The sequence below is a fragment of the Hakea prostrata genome, chromosome 2, assembly GCF_041222555.1.
Source record: "Hakea prostrata isolate BN-2017 chromosome 2, UWA_Hpros_2, whole genome shotgun sequence".
Lineage (NCBI taxonomy): Eukaryota > Viridiplantae > Streptophyta > Magnoliopsida > Proteales > Proteaceae > Hakea > Hakea prostrata.
This window is the reverse complement of record NC_142601.1, coordinates 25,148,356-25,162,363: the sequence shown is the minus strand read 5'-3', so window position 1 is coordinate 25,162,363 and position 14,008 is coordinate 25,148,356. Positions and strand designations below refer to the sequence as shown.

The following is a 14,008-nucleotide window of genomic DNA, read 5'->3' as shown; positions in this document are numbered from 1 at the left end:
AGACCTAGAGATGATTTTCTAGGTTTTATTTTCTAGTAACTGGAAGCATGGATTGCATAGACCATATATCATTGTTTAACTGCTTGCTTGCAAGGTTATTCCTTATCAGTGATTTATCCTTGCACTTTAGAGAGGATTTAAAGGTTGCAACTCACTTGCAGCTCTGCTCACAATGCTTGTGTTGAAAAGTTAATCCCTCAGGGAATGTTTCTTTTGATATTCTGCTGCAGCCTGCAGGTGTACTCCAGTTTGGAGAAGTAAGCTTGGTTGGTTCAAGAGATTGCAACATGATTCCCATGTGTATGCGATGATTACGGCATTGGATCTTGAAGATATTATGTCTTTACTTATTTAGAGACACTTTGAACATTACTTATTTTATTTGATTTGATACCATGTAAATTAGCACTCTGATAATTAGCATTGAGAACCTTAATCATTTATTTAATAAAATTTAATTTCTTCCCCACTTCTAAAGATAAATGGATTCTCTTTGTGCCATTGATATTGAGATCTACGATCTGGCCTTTAAACTATGTGATCTTGGATACTGTGGTGTACAGGTGTAGCATACCAGCCACTCCTTGAATGAAGTGGTACGGGTGGGGTGTGAGACCTCCCTGATGGAATAGAGCTGTTGTGTTGGTTCAATGGATTTCAGAACATTATCCTCCTAAGATTCACCAAGCAGCATGGTGGCTTAAGGATTAAGGTTTGAAGGGAATTTTACAAATTAGCAGGATGCTTGATCATATCTTCTCTTCTTTCTCCTCTTCCATATCACATACCTATCAGGTCAGTTTCTGAATTTTCTTCATTCTGCACATGCTAATTTCACTCTTTTCGTTGATTCTGCTTTGCTCTGTCAAACATAGTTGTCACGTCATCTAGGTGATCCAAAACGTGGAAGGGAACTAGAAGCAAGGCAACCAAGGCTGGCACAACTATGCTTTGAATGTGATATGACGAATTATTGTTCATCCCTTAAAGTTTGGAAGCTAACTATGTCCATTTTCTCAGTAAAACATCATACTGTTGAAAGAAACGATTGTAGTAGAATGGCTTATTGATTCATGATCTCAAGCCCTCTATTTATAATTAAGTGGAAAGTAGACTATTACAAGGAATAGACGTTTACATGAATGCAAACTCTAATTTAACTCCTATACAAACTCTTATTAGACTCCTAATAGAATCCAACACTCCCCCTCAAGTTGAGGCATGGATATCACACATGCCCAACTTGACCAAAAAAGTATAAAACATCTGTCCAGGTAAACATTTGCAATTTGATCTTCAAACTTATAGATTACGTCTGCCTCATAGACTTCCATTTGTTTTGTCCTCATCTTTACTACAACTTTATGTTCCAAGGAAGAACGCCCAAGAAAAAAGGTAGAATCTTCAAATGTTGAGAAGACTAAATTTCTGTGCAAATCTGAGGGAAAATATATTTTTGGGGTAACAATTGCTAGGGTAAAACAGCCAAAGTGAAACTTTTGATTTGTAGCAATGTTAGATCTTTAAAGGGAAAGTTTGCCAAGGGACAATCTTCAAAGGTAGGGGAAAATTTGTCAAGATAAGTGACAATCTCCAAAGGTAATAGAGATCAAGTTCTGCAAAGGTCAAATGACAAATCTTTTGCAAGGTTAGATCTCCGAAGGGAAGATGTCAAGTTAAGGGGCAATTCTCTAGAGTTAACAAAGATCAAATTCTACATAAGGAAGTCTACATGAAAGGCATTGAATTGTAAACATCTTCAATCTCCCCCTCACGTGTAGCTTTACACGTGGGAAAACAATAACAAAGGAAATCCCAATGGGGATACTTGGAAAGGAAGAAATTGTAATGGTACGATAAAACTATCAGGAAAACAAATCTAGAGAAAGTGACAAAATTTGAAAGGGGGTTGACCGAGCCTACGGTGCCACTGATGAAGGTCTAATATTACCTAATGGACCGGATTAGAAGATGTAGTCAAAGCAGAAGTAGATCCTCCAATCGGCTCGAGCAAATAAAGTCCATTTACCACATCCAATCTCCTTCCCCAGATCCTAAAGTAGCTAGGTAGGAGTTGGTAGGGGTAGTAGAGGAAGCATTGGTCGAGGCTGTACCGGCAGTAGAAGACTGCAGAATACATCGCAGAATAGCGAACTCCTCCTGTGAAAAACCAACATCTGCAGAGGGTGTGGTGGAAACTGTCTCAGAAAGATTAGCCTTTTGGTTTTCCCTGTCTTTGTGCTCCTTTTTGCTCAAAATCAGCAGGCTTCCCATGCAGTTTCCAACAATTTTCCTTGGTATGATATGGTTTGTGACAGTGCTCACACTTGACAATCTCCTTAGCCGGATCAGATTTAGTGCGAACAGACTATAAAGCTGATTTTTCTATAATAGGAGTATGAAGCATGACTAATCGACAACTTTCCTCACACTAAACAAGAGCATAAGACTGTTCTAGTGTAGGAAAGGGAGAACGACTTAAGACTTGCACTCTGATCTGATCGTATTCCACGTTCAAACCTGCCAAGAAGTCATATACTCAGATCTTATCAATGTACTTCTTATACTCGAGTCATTTGATATCCATTTATCCTGTAAAACACCTGCGGTAGTGGGTTTGATAGTGGTGCCCGTAATGTATCCAACTAGTCCTCTTCCAGCAATAGTCAGGTAAGCAGATCGAGACCAAATCAAGTAATTTGTGCCGTCAAATCTTACCGAAAGAGAATGAAAAGTGGAAAAATATTCGGATCCAGTGGGAGCAGTAGTATCATCAATAGTTGTCATGTTGACAAAATTATCTGCAGTTCTTCAGTCTTCACCCTTTCGAAGTAACTGAAACGTTGCAGAATGCAATAGCCGAACAACCCAAACAAGTCTAAGTAATGACAAGTCTAGGTAATGATATGATATGAGCCAATTCTGTTTTTTTTTTTTTTTTCCTTCTGATTCCTGATTCCGATTCTGATTCGATTATGGAAAATCGCAAACAGGTCCCTAAAGACATGAAATCACAAACATGTCCCTAAAGATATGAAAATTTACAAACAAGCCCTTGGAAATTTATAAAATTACAACTAAACCCCTAAAATTATGGGAATTTGCATGTAGGTCCCTGGGAAAAAGTAAATTTACCAAAGAAGTTCCTCAACCATCGTATTCTGTTTCTTCCTTTTTTTCTTTTTTTTCTTGGGCAAATAGAATGGTAGCTAAGGGAGAAAAGAAACTAGGTATGATTCGATACAAGTTGGGGCTTGATTCGATACAAGTTAGGACTTGACTCAAGGTTCGAAAGAAAGAATCTGATGAAAAAATTTGACGGAGACGAAGAGTTCCAGAAGAGAAAAAAACCAGAAAAAAACTCACTGTGATTACGATCGATATTCTGCGATTTGGGTGTGATTAGACGATCGATATGCTGCGATTCAGACAAGCGATGGGCCAGAACTGGTTGTATTCTGCGGTGCAGAACAGCCCCTGAAAAATCTCAGATGAAGAATCGATCCTCAATCGCAGGCTTAAGAAGACTAATCGAAGAACCTCAATAGCAGAACCCCGATCGAAGAACCTCAATCGCAGGTTTCAGATGAGGAATCAGAGAGAAAAAAAGTTGCAGGAGCAGCGGAAGCTGTTGCAGTTGCAGAAACAGCGGAAGTTGCTGATTTCTTCTTCTCTTCTTCTTTCCTCTGTTTTCTGTTTCAGTTGGCGACCAAGACTGTTGCAAATTCCTGCGACTGTTGTAGAAAAATTCTGCGCAGAAAATTCTGCAACAATTGGAGAAAATCTGAGATGGGTTTTGCAGAGAAAAAAAGGTCCTAATCGAGGCTGGATTTCGATGGATTTTGACACTCTGGATTTCGAGGCAGCTAGAAAGAAAGGGCGATGGATTGCTTTTTTTTTCTTCTTTTTCTCTCACTTCCCTAATCGTATTTAGGCTCTGATGCCATGTTGAAAGAAACGATTGTAGTAGAATGGCTTATTGATCCATGATCTGAAGCCCTCTATTTATAATTAAGTGGAAAGTAGACTATTACAAGGAATAGAAGTTTACATGAATGCAAACTCTAATTTAACTCCTATACAAACTCTTATTAGACTCCTAATAGAATCCAACACATACTGAAACCAAAAACAAGAAAAGGCTGACAAAATCACAGAGATCTCGGCCATCTTAATTTGTCGAGACAAGTTTTTGAACCTTGGATTCAATACGTATGATGACACCGTCAAATGAATAACATGAGAAGCTGAGTGCAGTCAGAATATTAAGGAGGAAAGAGAGAACAAACAAGTCTGGCTTAATATGGAGAAAAGTTCAAGACACCATACAGCCAGGCAAATCTTTAAAATAAAAGTACAATATGGAAAAGCCAGCAAACAAGTTTAACAATTCTTAAAACCACAGAAAATTTGTGCTACAAAGGATTATGAAATTCTTAGCCTGTCAAGAAATAAAACTACGCATGCTTTACATACCCGGGTCATAACATCTGCATTTGGATTCCAATTATTAAAGTCTCCTATCAATGCTGCCCACTGATAAACAGATAAAGCAGAAAAATAAGTAATACACAACAGTAGAGCAGTTTTGAGATACAATGATCAAAAAATTAAAATGAAGCATCCAAAATAAGTTACCTATGATAAAATAAAGGGGGGGGGGGGGAGTTAATGATTTTGCATGCAAACAATTGCAGAAAGTAATAGTCCTTATATAAAATAACATGCATTGGAGGTACCTGTTAGTATCAAGTCGAATCTGTACACTCCCCCAACCCCCCCCCCCCCAAAAAAAATTTGTTTTGGATAATAAAATCTCAATTACAAAACCCCCAGGGGAGAGGGGAAAAAGAGAGCAGGAGGGGAAAAAGCAAGCAAACTCCAAGGGCAAGATGAGGTAACAAAAAGGAAGCATCTAAACATCAAAAAACAACAAGCATAAGCATGTTCCTTGGGGAATCTACAAAAGATTTAGGGGAAGCAGAGAGAGCTTAAGACTAACATCATTAAGGATGGCCTTCTAACAGATTGGGAGAATGGGATTCTGAAGTCCATCTTCTAGGATTCCACTCCAGCCAAGCATGAGAGATGGAGCCCAAAAAGCAGGAGGCTAGACAGTGCGTTCATGATCAAAGGGAAGGGAATGTCTACTATGGGGTCAAATGGAAGTTAAAATTTTATACCAAATGGAGCAGCTAAAGGTACAGGGACAATTCATGTCAGGAACACCTTTCTTACAAAGGGGTGGAAGAAAGTTAAACCAGGATATGATGGTGAACAAGAAAGCTTTGGGAAGGACCCAAAGGTTCAATGTTCTCCAAGCAATCGAGTGGTGATGGATGGGACTTTTGAACCATAATTCAAAGGATGAAAGCGGTGCATAGTTTGATAAAATGCCAAGCAGACAAACTAGGCAAGGCTCCAAGATGGGAAAGAAGCCAAACCACTTTAAACATGTAGAATGAAGGAGGTCCAAAGTCAAAAACAAGAGAGGACCAGGGGAAGGGAAGGAAGGGAACTGAGAACCCAGAGAGATGAAGGTGGAAAAAGGGGCAAACTTGGGGATACCAAATGAGTAAATGGCACAGGCCCCAAACAGGTTGACACTTGACAAGAATGGCTAGAGGGTGCCAGGAACCAAGCTAGTAGAAGATATCATTTCCACCAATAACCACAGAAGAGGTGATAGAGGTGGCAAGGGGATGGAGAAGCATGAGTTTCCTCCAAAACCAAAGGGAATTGTCGGTAAGGGACTGTCCAAATAGAGACTGATTTAAGGAGTAAAGAGAAGATCCAGTTGACTCAGAAAGGCATAGGGTCCTGTCTGAAAGAAAATTTCCAGATTAGCCTGAGGCGGCAAGCAATATTGCAATTACAAATTCTACTGATTCCCAGGCTTCCTACGGAATCAGTTTACAAACAAAGTTCCAACTGGTAGATGGAGAAGCTTCTTGGCTTCTTGCCTAGTTGCCCTTTCCAAAGAAACCTACAAAAAAGGGATTCCAGATTTTGACACTGGACTTTGGGAAAAGCACATATTTCCCCAGTAAATGAAGACTAAGGAATGGATTTGATCAGCACATTCTTTCGGCATAGGAAAGGAGTTTGCTGTTTAAACAATTGGAACATTTTGCAGATAACCTCATAGGGGTAAAACAGCAACCAGTCAACCTAGCAGGAACAAGAATAAGCCAAGATCTTTCCCTGGGTGCCTAAGCAAGGCAGACAAGCACCACAATCCTCTGAAAATAGAACCAAACCTGCTTATGGCCTTATTTGAAGGGGTTAGGGGGGCCTATTTGAAACATGGTTTTAGTAGGACTGATATGGATGGGAAAAGGACTGACTTGATTTTCAGTTGCAGTGGAAGACTCCTAAAAATAAGGGGCTAGTTCAGTAAAAAAAGGAGTCTAAGATCAATGGCATTCTAGGGTTCCGGGTGGGTGACATTTTAAGGGATTTGAAGGGAATATGTAGGGTTGAGTTCCCCTAACAGAGGCCCTAAACCGGTCACCTATACCATAAAATCTGCAGTTTCAGGTTTCCAGGTTTAGCAAGATTAGTGGCCTTATCCCCCCCCCCCTTCCAGGGATTGTGGTCTGGAATGGCATAGAACTTCAACCTAAGTTAACAGACCATGGGGAATGGATGTCAATAACCTTCAGCAACTTTCTTGAGGGAAAACTACACTTTCAAAATGAATCACGGGTTTAATGATAGATTTGTTTCAAATCTAAAAATAAGAAAGAAAATACAAGGGGAGAAGAAAGATCCAAGACATGGAAAGGTTCCTGCCTCAGTGACCACAAGGACTCACCTGCTTGGCCAACTGGTTGATTCACTGCCCAGCATGTCGATGGTCTGGGACCTTAGATAATGGAGTCCAACTCTAAGGCATTGATCTTCTCCCAGAGAAGATATCACGTGCAGCCAGTCAGCTCTTAAAATGAACTTTATTTTATTAATTCTCTAACTTATTTTACATCTCACCATGTGTCATTCTATAATGGTTGTAGAAGCCTAAATTTTAGAAGCAATCAAGAAAAAGAGTCCTAAACCGACTCTGACTAATGTAACTACCCCTAGTTGACTTAGGGAACTGACCCCCACGGCCCCAACAACTCCTAATTACTTTAGAACTCCTGTTACAGTTGCTGCAGTTTCAGAACACCAAAACCTCAAGAAGAACAGAAGAGAAGAGTGGAAGAAAAAGAGACTGAAGAAGAGGGGAGAGAGGTTGCACACAATTCACTTCCCCTCATACAGCATTTTATTAATAGCAAAGTAAATAATCCCAGTCTAGGATTTATTTCCTAAACTGAGTTGCACAGAAAATAGAAGCTAGATATAACTTGACAGGAAATAGAAACCAAGGCTAAAATAGAAAAACTAAGACTACGCTAGGTTCTCTTGTCAACCAACCTACACCAAAAAAAAAAAAAATCCTAATCTAATAAGTGGAAGCTAAAGAAATAAAATAAAATCTTCGCAGAATAAAATCAATCTTATACAATCTAGGGTGGACCCCACACAGTGTGTTTACCACTGAAATCGTAAATCACACATATCTTAACAATTCTTAAAACAAACCTTTACCCTAAAAACACTAGCTCTCATGAGTGGAGGCTCTGATATCCCTAATCATAACTTTTAGATAGAATAACTGTAATACCATAACTTAAATTGAACCTGAAATAAAAACAACTAAACCAACAGGTTGAATCAACCAGATTAAAGCACAAGGCTTAAAATAAGACTATGGGAATTTTCTAAGAAAAGAAAGGCTTTGTTGTCCTAAGAAATATCTCCTATCAATTGGGGAACTAGCCCAATCTGCATTAGAAATTCCCTCAACTCTCTTGTTGCCATGATTTGTCTAGAGGAGCCCACTGCCAGGAGCTCTCTTAAGATACCTCAATATGTGTATAACTGCATCTCAATGAGTGGTTCAAGGACTAGACAAAAACTGACTCACAACATTGACTACAAAGGCAATATCAGGTCAAGTCACAACCAAATAGTTCAGTTTTCCAACTGACCTTTGATACTTCTCTAGATCATCAAGAGCTTCTCCATCTTCAAGCATAAGTTTTACACTTGGATCCATTTCAAATAGTATATCAACCACATATTTATGTTGGGATAAAACGATTTCTTTCCTGAACTGAGCCAATTCTATCGCTGTGAAATACTTAGGCCTTCCCAAGTCTTCAATGCATCAATACCAGCTAAATCATCTCCATTAATGATAATGCTTTCCACATATGTAACCAGAAATATCCTTGCACTAGACTAATAGAAGAACACTGAGTGATCACTCTTATATCAAGTCAAACCAGAATCAGCACAATTGAAGTAAACTGACCAAACCATGCATGCAGAGACTCTTTCAGGCTTTCAACCCATACAGTGACTTTTGAGGCAACACACCAAACCATACTCCCTCTTAGCAACAACCCTGAAGGTTGCTCCATACAGACTTTCTTATGGATATCCCAATTGAGGAAAACATTCTTTACATCTAGCTGAAATAGAGGCCAATGATAGGTAACTGCTAAGGAAATAAAAATCTGAATAGAAGTGCGCATCCCCACAGGAAAGAAGGTATCCAGATAGCTCACACCATATACTTGTGCATATCACTTTGGGACAAGTCTAGCATTCAATCTAGCAAGACTATCATCAGGATTTAATTTCACTAAAAATCCCAGTGACATCCAACAGCAGCTTTACTAGGAGGCAAGGAAACAAGTTCCAATCTGCTTTGCATTTCAACCACATCCGATGTAATATGTAAAATAGCATTAAACTCCTCGCACATTTTTGGGGTTAAAGGTCCGGCTTTCCTATCAATGCTATAAAACTCCTATGGTACCTCATAAACGCGGGAAAGATTGTTCTCTCCAAAGTACAAAATATTTAGGTAATTCGGTAACTCTTTTGCTGTGTCAATGTGTGTTACTAAGTCAAGAATATTTCTTTCCGTAGAGTTCAGCATCTATCCTAAGATTTGGGCATCTATAGTTTTCAATGTACCATTCCTAGTTGACACAATGAAATGGTGTTGCTTCTTACAACCCTGATATCTTTTTCCACTGGTGGAAATTGAAATTCCCTTCAAGATTTTATTCATTAATACCTTCAAGATTTTATTTAGAAATACAGTGAGATGTGGACGTCATAATTTCAGTTATAGTAGTTTTACCTTCAAGTTTAGGTTCAAATGTAGACATAGCAACCTCATCCTTCTTCAATCTAGGCAAGTAATAGGACACTCCAATCAGAAACAAGTAGGCAGCAATAAAGGACAAAGGGTAGTACTCAACAAAACTTCAATTCCAACAACCGAAAGTGCTCAGTCAAATACACATCAAATCTGAAACACTACGGCAGCAACCAGAATGTCTCCAGAAATGATTTTGTTGATAAACACAGAATTGGTACAATGGCTTATCGATCCATGATCTCAAGCCCTCTATTTATAATTAAGTGGAAAGTACACTATTACAAGGAATAGAATTTTACATGAATACAAACTCTAATTTAACTCATATACAAACTCTAATTGAACTCCTAATAGAATCCAACACTCCCCCTCAAGTTGAGGCATAGATATTAGTCATCCCCAACTTGCCTACAATAGGAAGGAAATCTCTTTCTTTCAAACCCTTAGTGAAAACATCTGCTACTTGGTCTCCAGATCTTACAAAAGGCATGCAGATAAGCCCTTGTTCCAACTTTCCTTTGACAAAAAACCTGTCAATTTCAATGTGCTTAGTTCGATCATGTTACACCGGATTATTAGCAATACTAATAGTAGCCTTGTTGTCACAATATAACATCATAGGGTTTGGAACTTGGACTCCAATATCTTGCAGCAAGCCTTTCAACCATAGTAGCTCACAAACTCCATGAACCATAGCTCTATATTCAGCTTCGATACTAAATAAAGCTACCACATTCTGTTTCTTACTTCTCCAAGTAACTAGATTACCTCCAACAAAGGTACAGTAACCTGAAATTGACTTCCTGTCTGGAGATCCAGCCCAGTTTGCATCAGTGTATGCTTCTACTTTTAGATTATCAATGGGTGACAAAAGTATTCCTTTTCCAGGAGTTCCCTTCAAATACTGTAGTATTCTGATAACAACCTTCATATGAGCTAAATATGGATCATGCATGAATTGGCTCACTATACCTACAGCATAAGCGATGTCTGGCTTGGTGTGGGACCAATAAATAAACTTCCCTACCAGCCTTTGGTATCTTTCTTTGTCCACTAGTTCCCCCTCCTTTTCTTTAAGTTTAGCTCCAGCTTCAATAGGGGTATCTACTGCTTTACACCCCAACATTCCCACTTCTGATAATAGATCTAGGACATACTTTCTTTTGGATAGGAATATACATTTCTTTGATCAAGCCACCTCAATCCCTAAGAAATATTGTAACTTCCCTAGATCTATAATTTCAAACTCTTTGCCAAGAAAGTCCTTCAACTTTTGAATTTCTTCACCATCATTCCCTGCGATGATAATATCGTCTACATAGACAATGAGAAGTGTGATGTTAGTACCTGACTTCTTGACAAATAGTGTATGATCAGCATTGCGTTGCTTGTACCCAATAGAAGTCATTGCCTTCAGGAGGCGTCCAAACCAGCATCTAGGAGACTGTTTTAACCCATAAATTGACCTCTTCAACCGACAAACTTTCCCTGCAGTATTGTCATCAGAGAAACCATGTGGGATTTCTATATAGACCTCTTCTGCTAACTCCTCATGTAAGAAGGCATTCTTTACGTCTAGTTGGTGTAAGTTCCAGTCTTTGTTCACAGCTACAGACAACAGAACTCTGACAGTGTTTAGTTTCGCAACAGGGGCAAAAGCCTCCTGATAATCAATCCCATAGGTCTGGGAAAACCCCTTTGCAACTAGTCTAGCTTTCAACTTGTTGACTGATCCATCCATATTTTGTTTAACCACAAATACCCATTTGCAGCCCATTGGTTTTTTTCTTGGAGGAAGTGTAACCAACTCTTAAGTGTCATTTTTCTTCATTGCTTGCATTTCCTCTACCATGGCTACCTTCCATCTCTTATCAGCATAGGCTTCCTGCCAACTTTTAGGAACAGATACATATGATAGAGAGGATATAAAAGCACGGTAGGAGTCAGACAAAGAGTTATAAGAAACATATTTAGCTATGGGATGTTGAGTACAAGATCTGACCCCTTTTCTAACAAAAACAGGAAGATCAGAAAAAGATACCTTAAGGAGAACAGTAGAATCTGATTCTGGAACAGGAGACTGAAGTGGTAACGTATCACCTTTCTCCACTTGCTTTAGCCGGTTGTATTTCTTCCTTTGATAAGTCTGTACCTCCTTATTCTGGTCAATCTGGTTTTAAAAGACCCCAACAGTGTGTGTCTCAAGAGTGGTCTCCCCCTGGCTAAGTTCTTCACATGGTTCAGAAATCGAAGGGGGAGGATTAGAGTCCTCAGGTATACTGGCCGAAGTCTCCCCCTAGTCAGGAAACTCTTCTGAGACTCTTAAGTTGTGTTGGTGTGTGATAGGAAGATCTAGAGTCGGAAAGAACACCTCTCCTCTAGGACTCTCCCCTGGAGAGGTGTATAGTAAGGGCAAAACTCATGAAAAATTACATCCATGGATACAATGGTTTTCCTGGAAGGAGTATGATAACATTTATACCCTTTCTGAGTAGCAAAATACCCCAAAAATATGCAACGTAGGCCGCAGGGAGCCAGCTTACTCTGGTGGGCTGTGATTCTGGCATAACACACGCATCCAAAAACCTTTGGGGGAATAACAAAAGAAGAGGCTCCCTGAAGAATCTCATTAGGACATTTAAAACCAAGTATCCTACTGGGCATCCTATTCATAAGGTAAGAAGCAATGAGTATAGCATCACTCCAGTAATGGTCAGGTACATTCATAGCAATCATAATGGAACGGGCTATCTCTAAGAGATGCCGATTCTTCCTTTCGGCAACCCCGTTTTGGGCAGCCGTATCAACGCAACTGGTCTGATGGAGAATGCTGAATGGTCCCTTTTCCAACAATGGAAGAATAGGAGCCATCAGCAATTCGAACTTTATCCTTTCCAGAAGTTGGAGAATATTGTAAGAAAGAGGTGGATAAACCTGTCATATGATCTGTGGCTCCTGTATCAATGATCCAAGGAGTAGAAACTGAAGAAGCTTGAAAGCCTATAAAAGTTTTACCTGAAGTAGCAAGGTAGGAGTTGGTATGGGTAGTGGAGGAAGCATTGGTCGAGGCTGTACCGGCAGTAGAAGACTATAGAATACGTCGCAGAGTAGCGAACTCCTCCTGTGAAAAACCAACGTCCGCAGAGGGTGTGGTGGAAACTGTCTCAAAAAGATTAGCCTTTGGTTTTCCCTTTCTTTGTGCTTGTTTTTGCTCAAAATCAGCAGGCTTCCCATGCAGTTTCCAACAATTTGCCTTGGTATGATATGGTTTGTGACAGTGCTCACACTTGACAATCTCCTTAGCTGGATCAGATTTAGTGCGAACAGACTGTAAAGCTGATTTCTCCATAATAGGAGTATGAAGCATAGCTAATCGACGACTTTCCTCACACTGAACAAGAACATAAGACTGTTCTAGTGTAGGAAAGGGAGAACAACTTAAGACTTGCACTCTGATCTGATCGTACTCCACATTCAAACTTGCTAAGAAGTCATATACCCGAATCTTATCAATGTGCTTCCTATAAGTAGTCACATCATCTGGGTTAGTGGGATGATAATCCCTATAATGATCCAACTCCTGCCAAAGAGATCGCAACTCAGCATAATATTGGGCCACAGGCAGTTCCTTTTGGGTAGTCTCATGAAGCTTCTTTCGTAGCTCATAAACATGTGCATCATTCCCCAACTGTCCATAGGTTTCAGTAGTAGCCTTCTAGATTTGGGCTGCAGTATCAAGTAATAGATATCCACGGGAAATATTTGGAATCATGGAATTCAAAAGAAATGACATAATAAGAGAGTCATTCGAAATCCATTTATCCTGTGGAACGCCTGTAATAGTAGGTTTGATAGTGGTGCCCATAATGTGTCCAACAAGTCATCTTCCGGCAATAGTCAGGTAAGCAGATCGGGACCAAATCAAATAATTTGTCCCATTAAAGCTTACCGAAAGAGGATGAAGAGTGGAGTAATGTTCGGAGCCAGTGGGAGCAGGAGTACCATCAATAGTTGTCATGTTGACAAAATTATCTGCAGTTCTTCAGTCTTCACCCTTTCGAAGTAACAGAAATGTCGCAGAATGCAATAGCCGAACAACTCAAACAAATCTACTCTTTTTTCTTTTTTCTTTTTTTTAATCAAAACAGTAGAAAAGGGGGGGGGAAACAATGGAACCAAACATATGGTTCGGCCAAAGAGCAATGAGTCTGGTTGGGTCTGGTCTAAATGTAAAGAGAACCAAATATAGTTTGGTTTGGTCCAAATATGGTTTGGTTTGGTTTAAATATAAAGACTTTTAGGCAAAGGCTGTAAATATTTGGTTTGGTTTGGTTTAAAGACAAAGGGTGTAAAGAGAACCAGAAGGGTTTAAGGGTTGAAGGTCGTGTTTCAGACGAAGGGTACCTAGCTTCGTGGCGATGGCGATGGCGATGTTCTTCTTCTTCTTTCCCTTTTTTCTGTTCTTGGTTGAATCCAACTCACAGATTGCAGCGGTACTGAAGAGAGAAGGCGCTGGAAGAAGTGTCAATGGTCGATGGCTGAAGACGCAGGTGATGGGCAGAAGAAGAGTCGATGAATTGCAGCGATTCTGTTCGTCTTACTCTTCTAAGCACGAGAAGCAGCAGAAAGCACAAGAAGCAGCAGGAAGCACTCTTCTAATTACAAGAACAGGAAGCAGCGGAGCAGCACAAGCATGCGATTCTGTTTGGCTTTTCTTGAAGTAGCAGAAAACAGCGGTGACAAACAGCAACAGGCAGCGGTAAGTGGTTCTCGTCCTCTCTC

General features: G+C 39.8%; 1 protein-coding gene across 2 annotated transcripts in view; it reads right to left on the bottom strand.

Moving 5' to 3' along the window:
• LOC149024142 (1,4-alpha-glucan-branching enzyme 2-2, chloroplastic/amyloplastic-like) overlaps positions 1 to 14,008 on the bottom strand; it is a 103,939-nt gene that overhangs the window by 61,685 nt on the left and 28,246 nt on the right. For both annotated transcript variants that reach the window (XM_089144468.1, XM_089144469.1), the window contains exon 6: positions 4,477 to 4,536. In XM_089144468.1, coding sequence (XP_089000594.1) covers positions 4,477 to 4,536 — 60 coding nt within the window. The remainder of the gene's footprint in view (positions 1 to 4,476; positions 4,537 to 14,008) is intronic.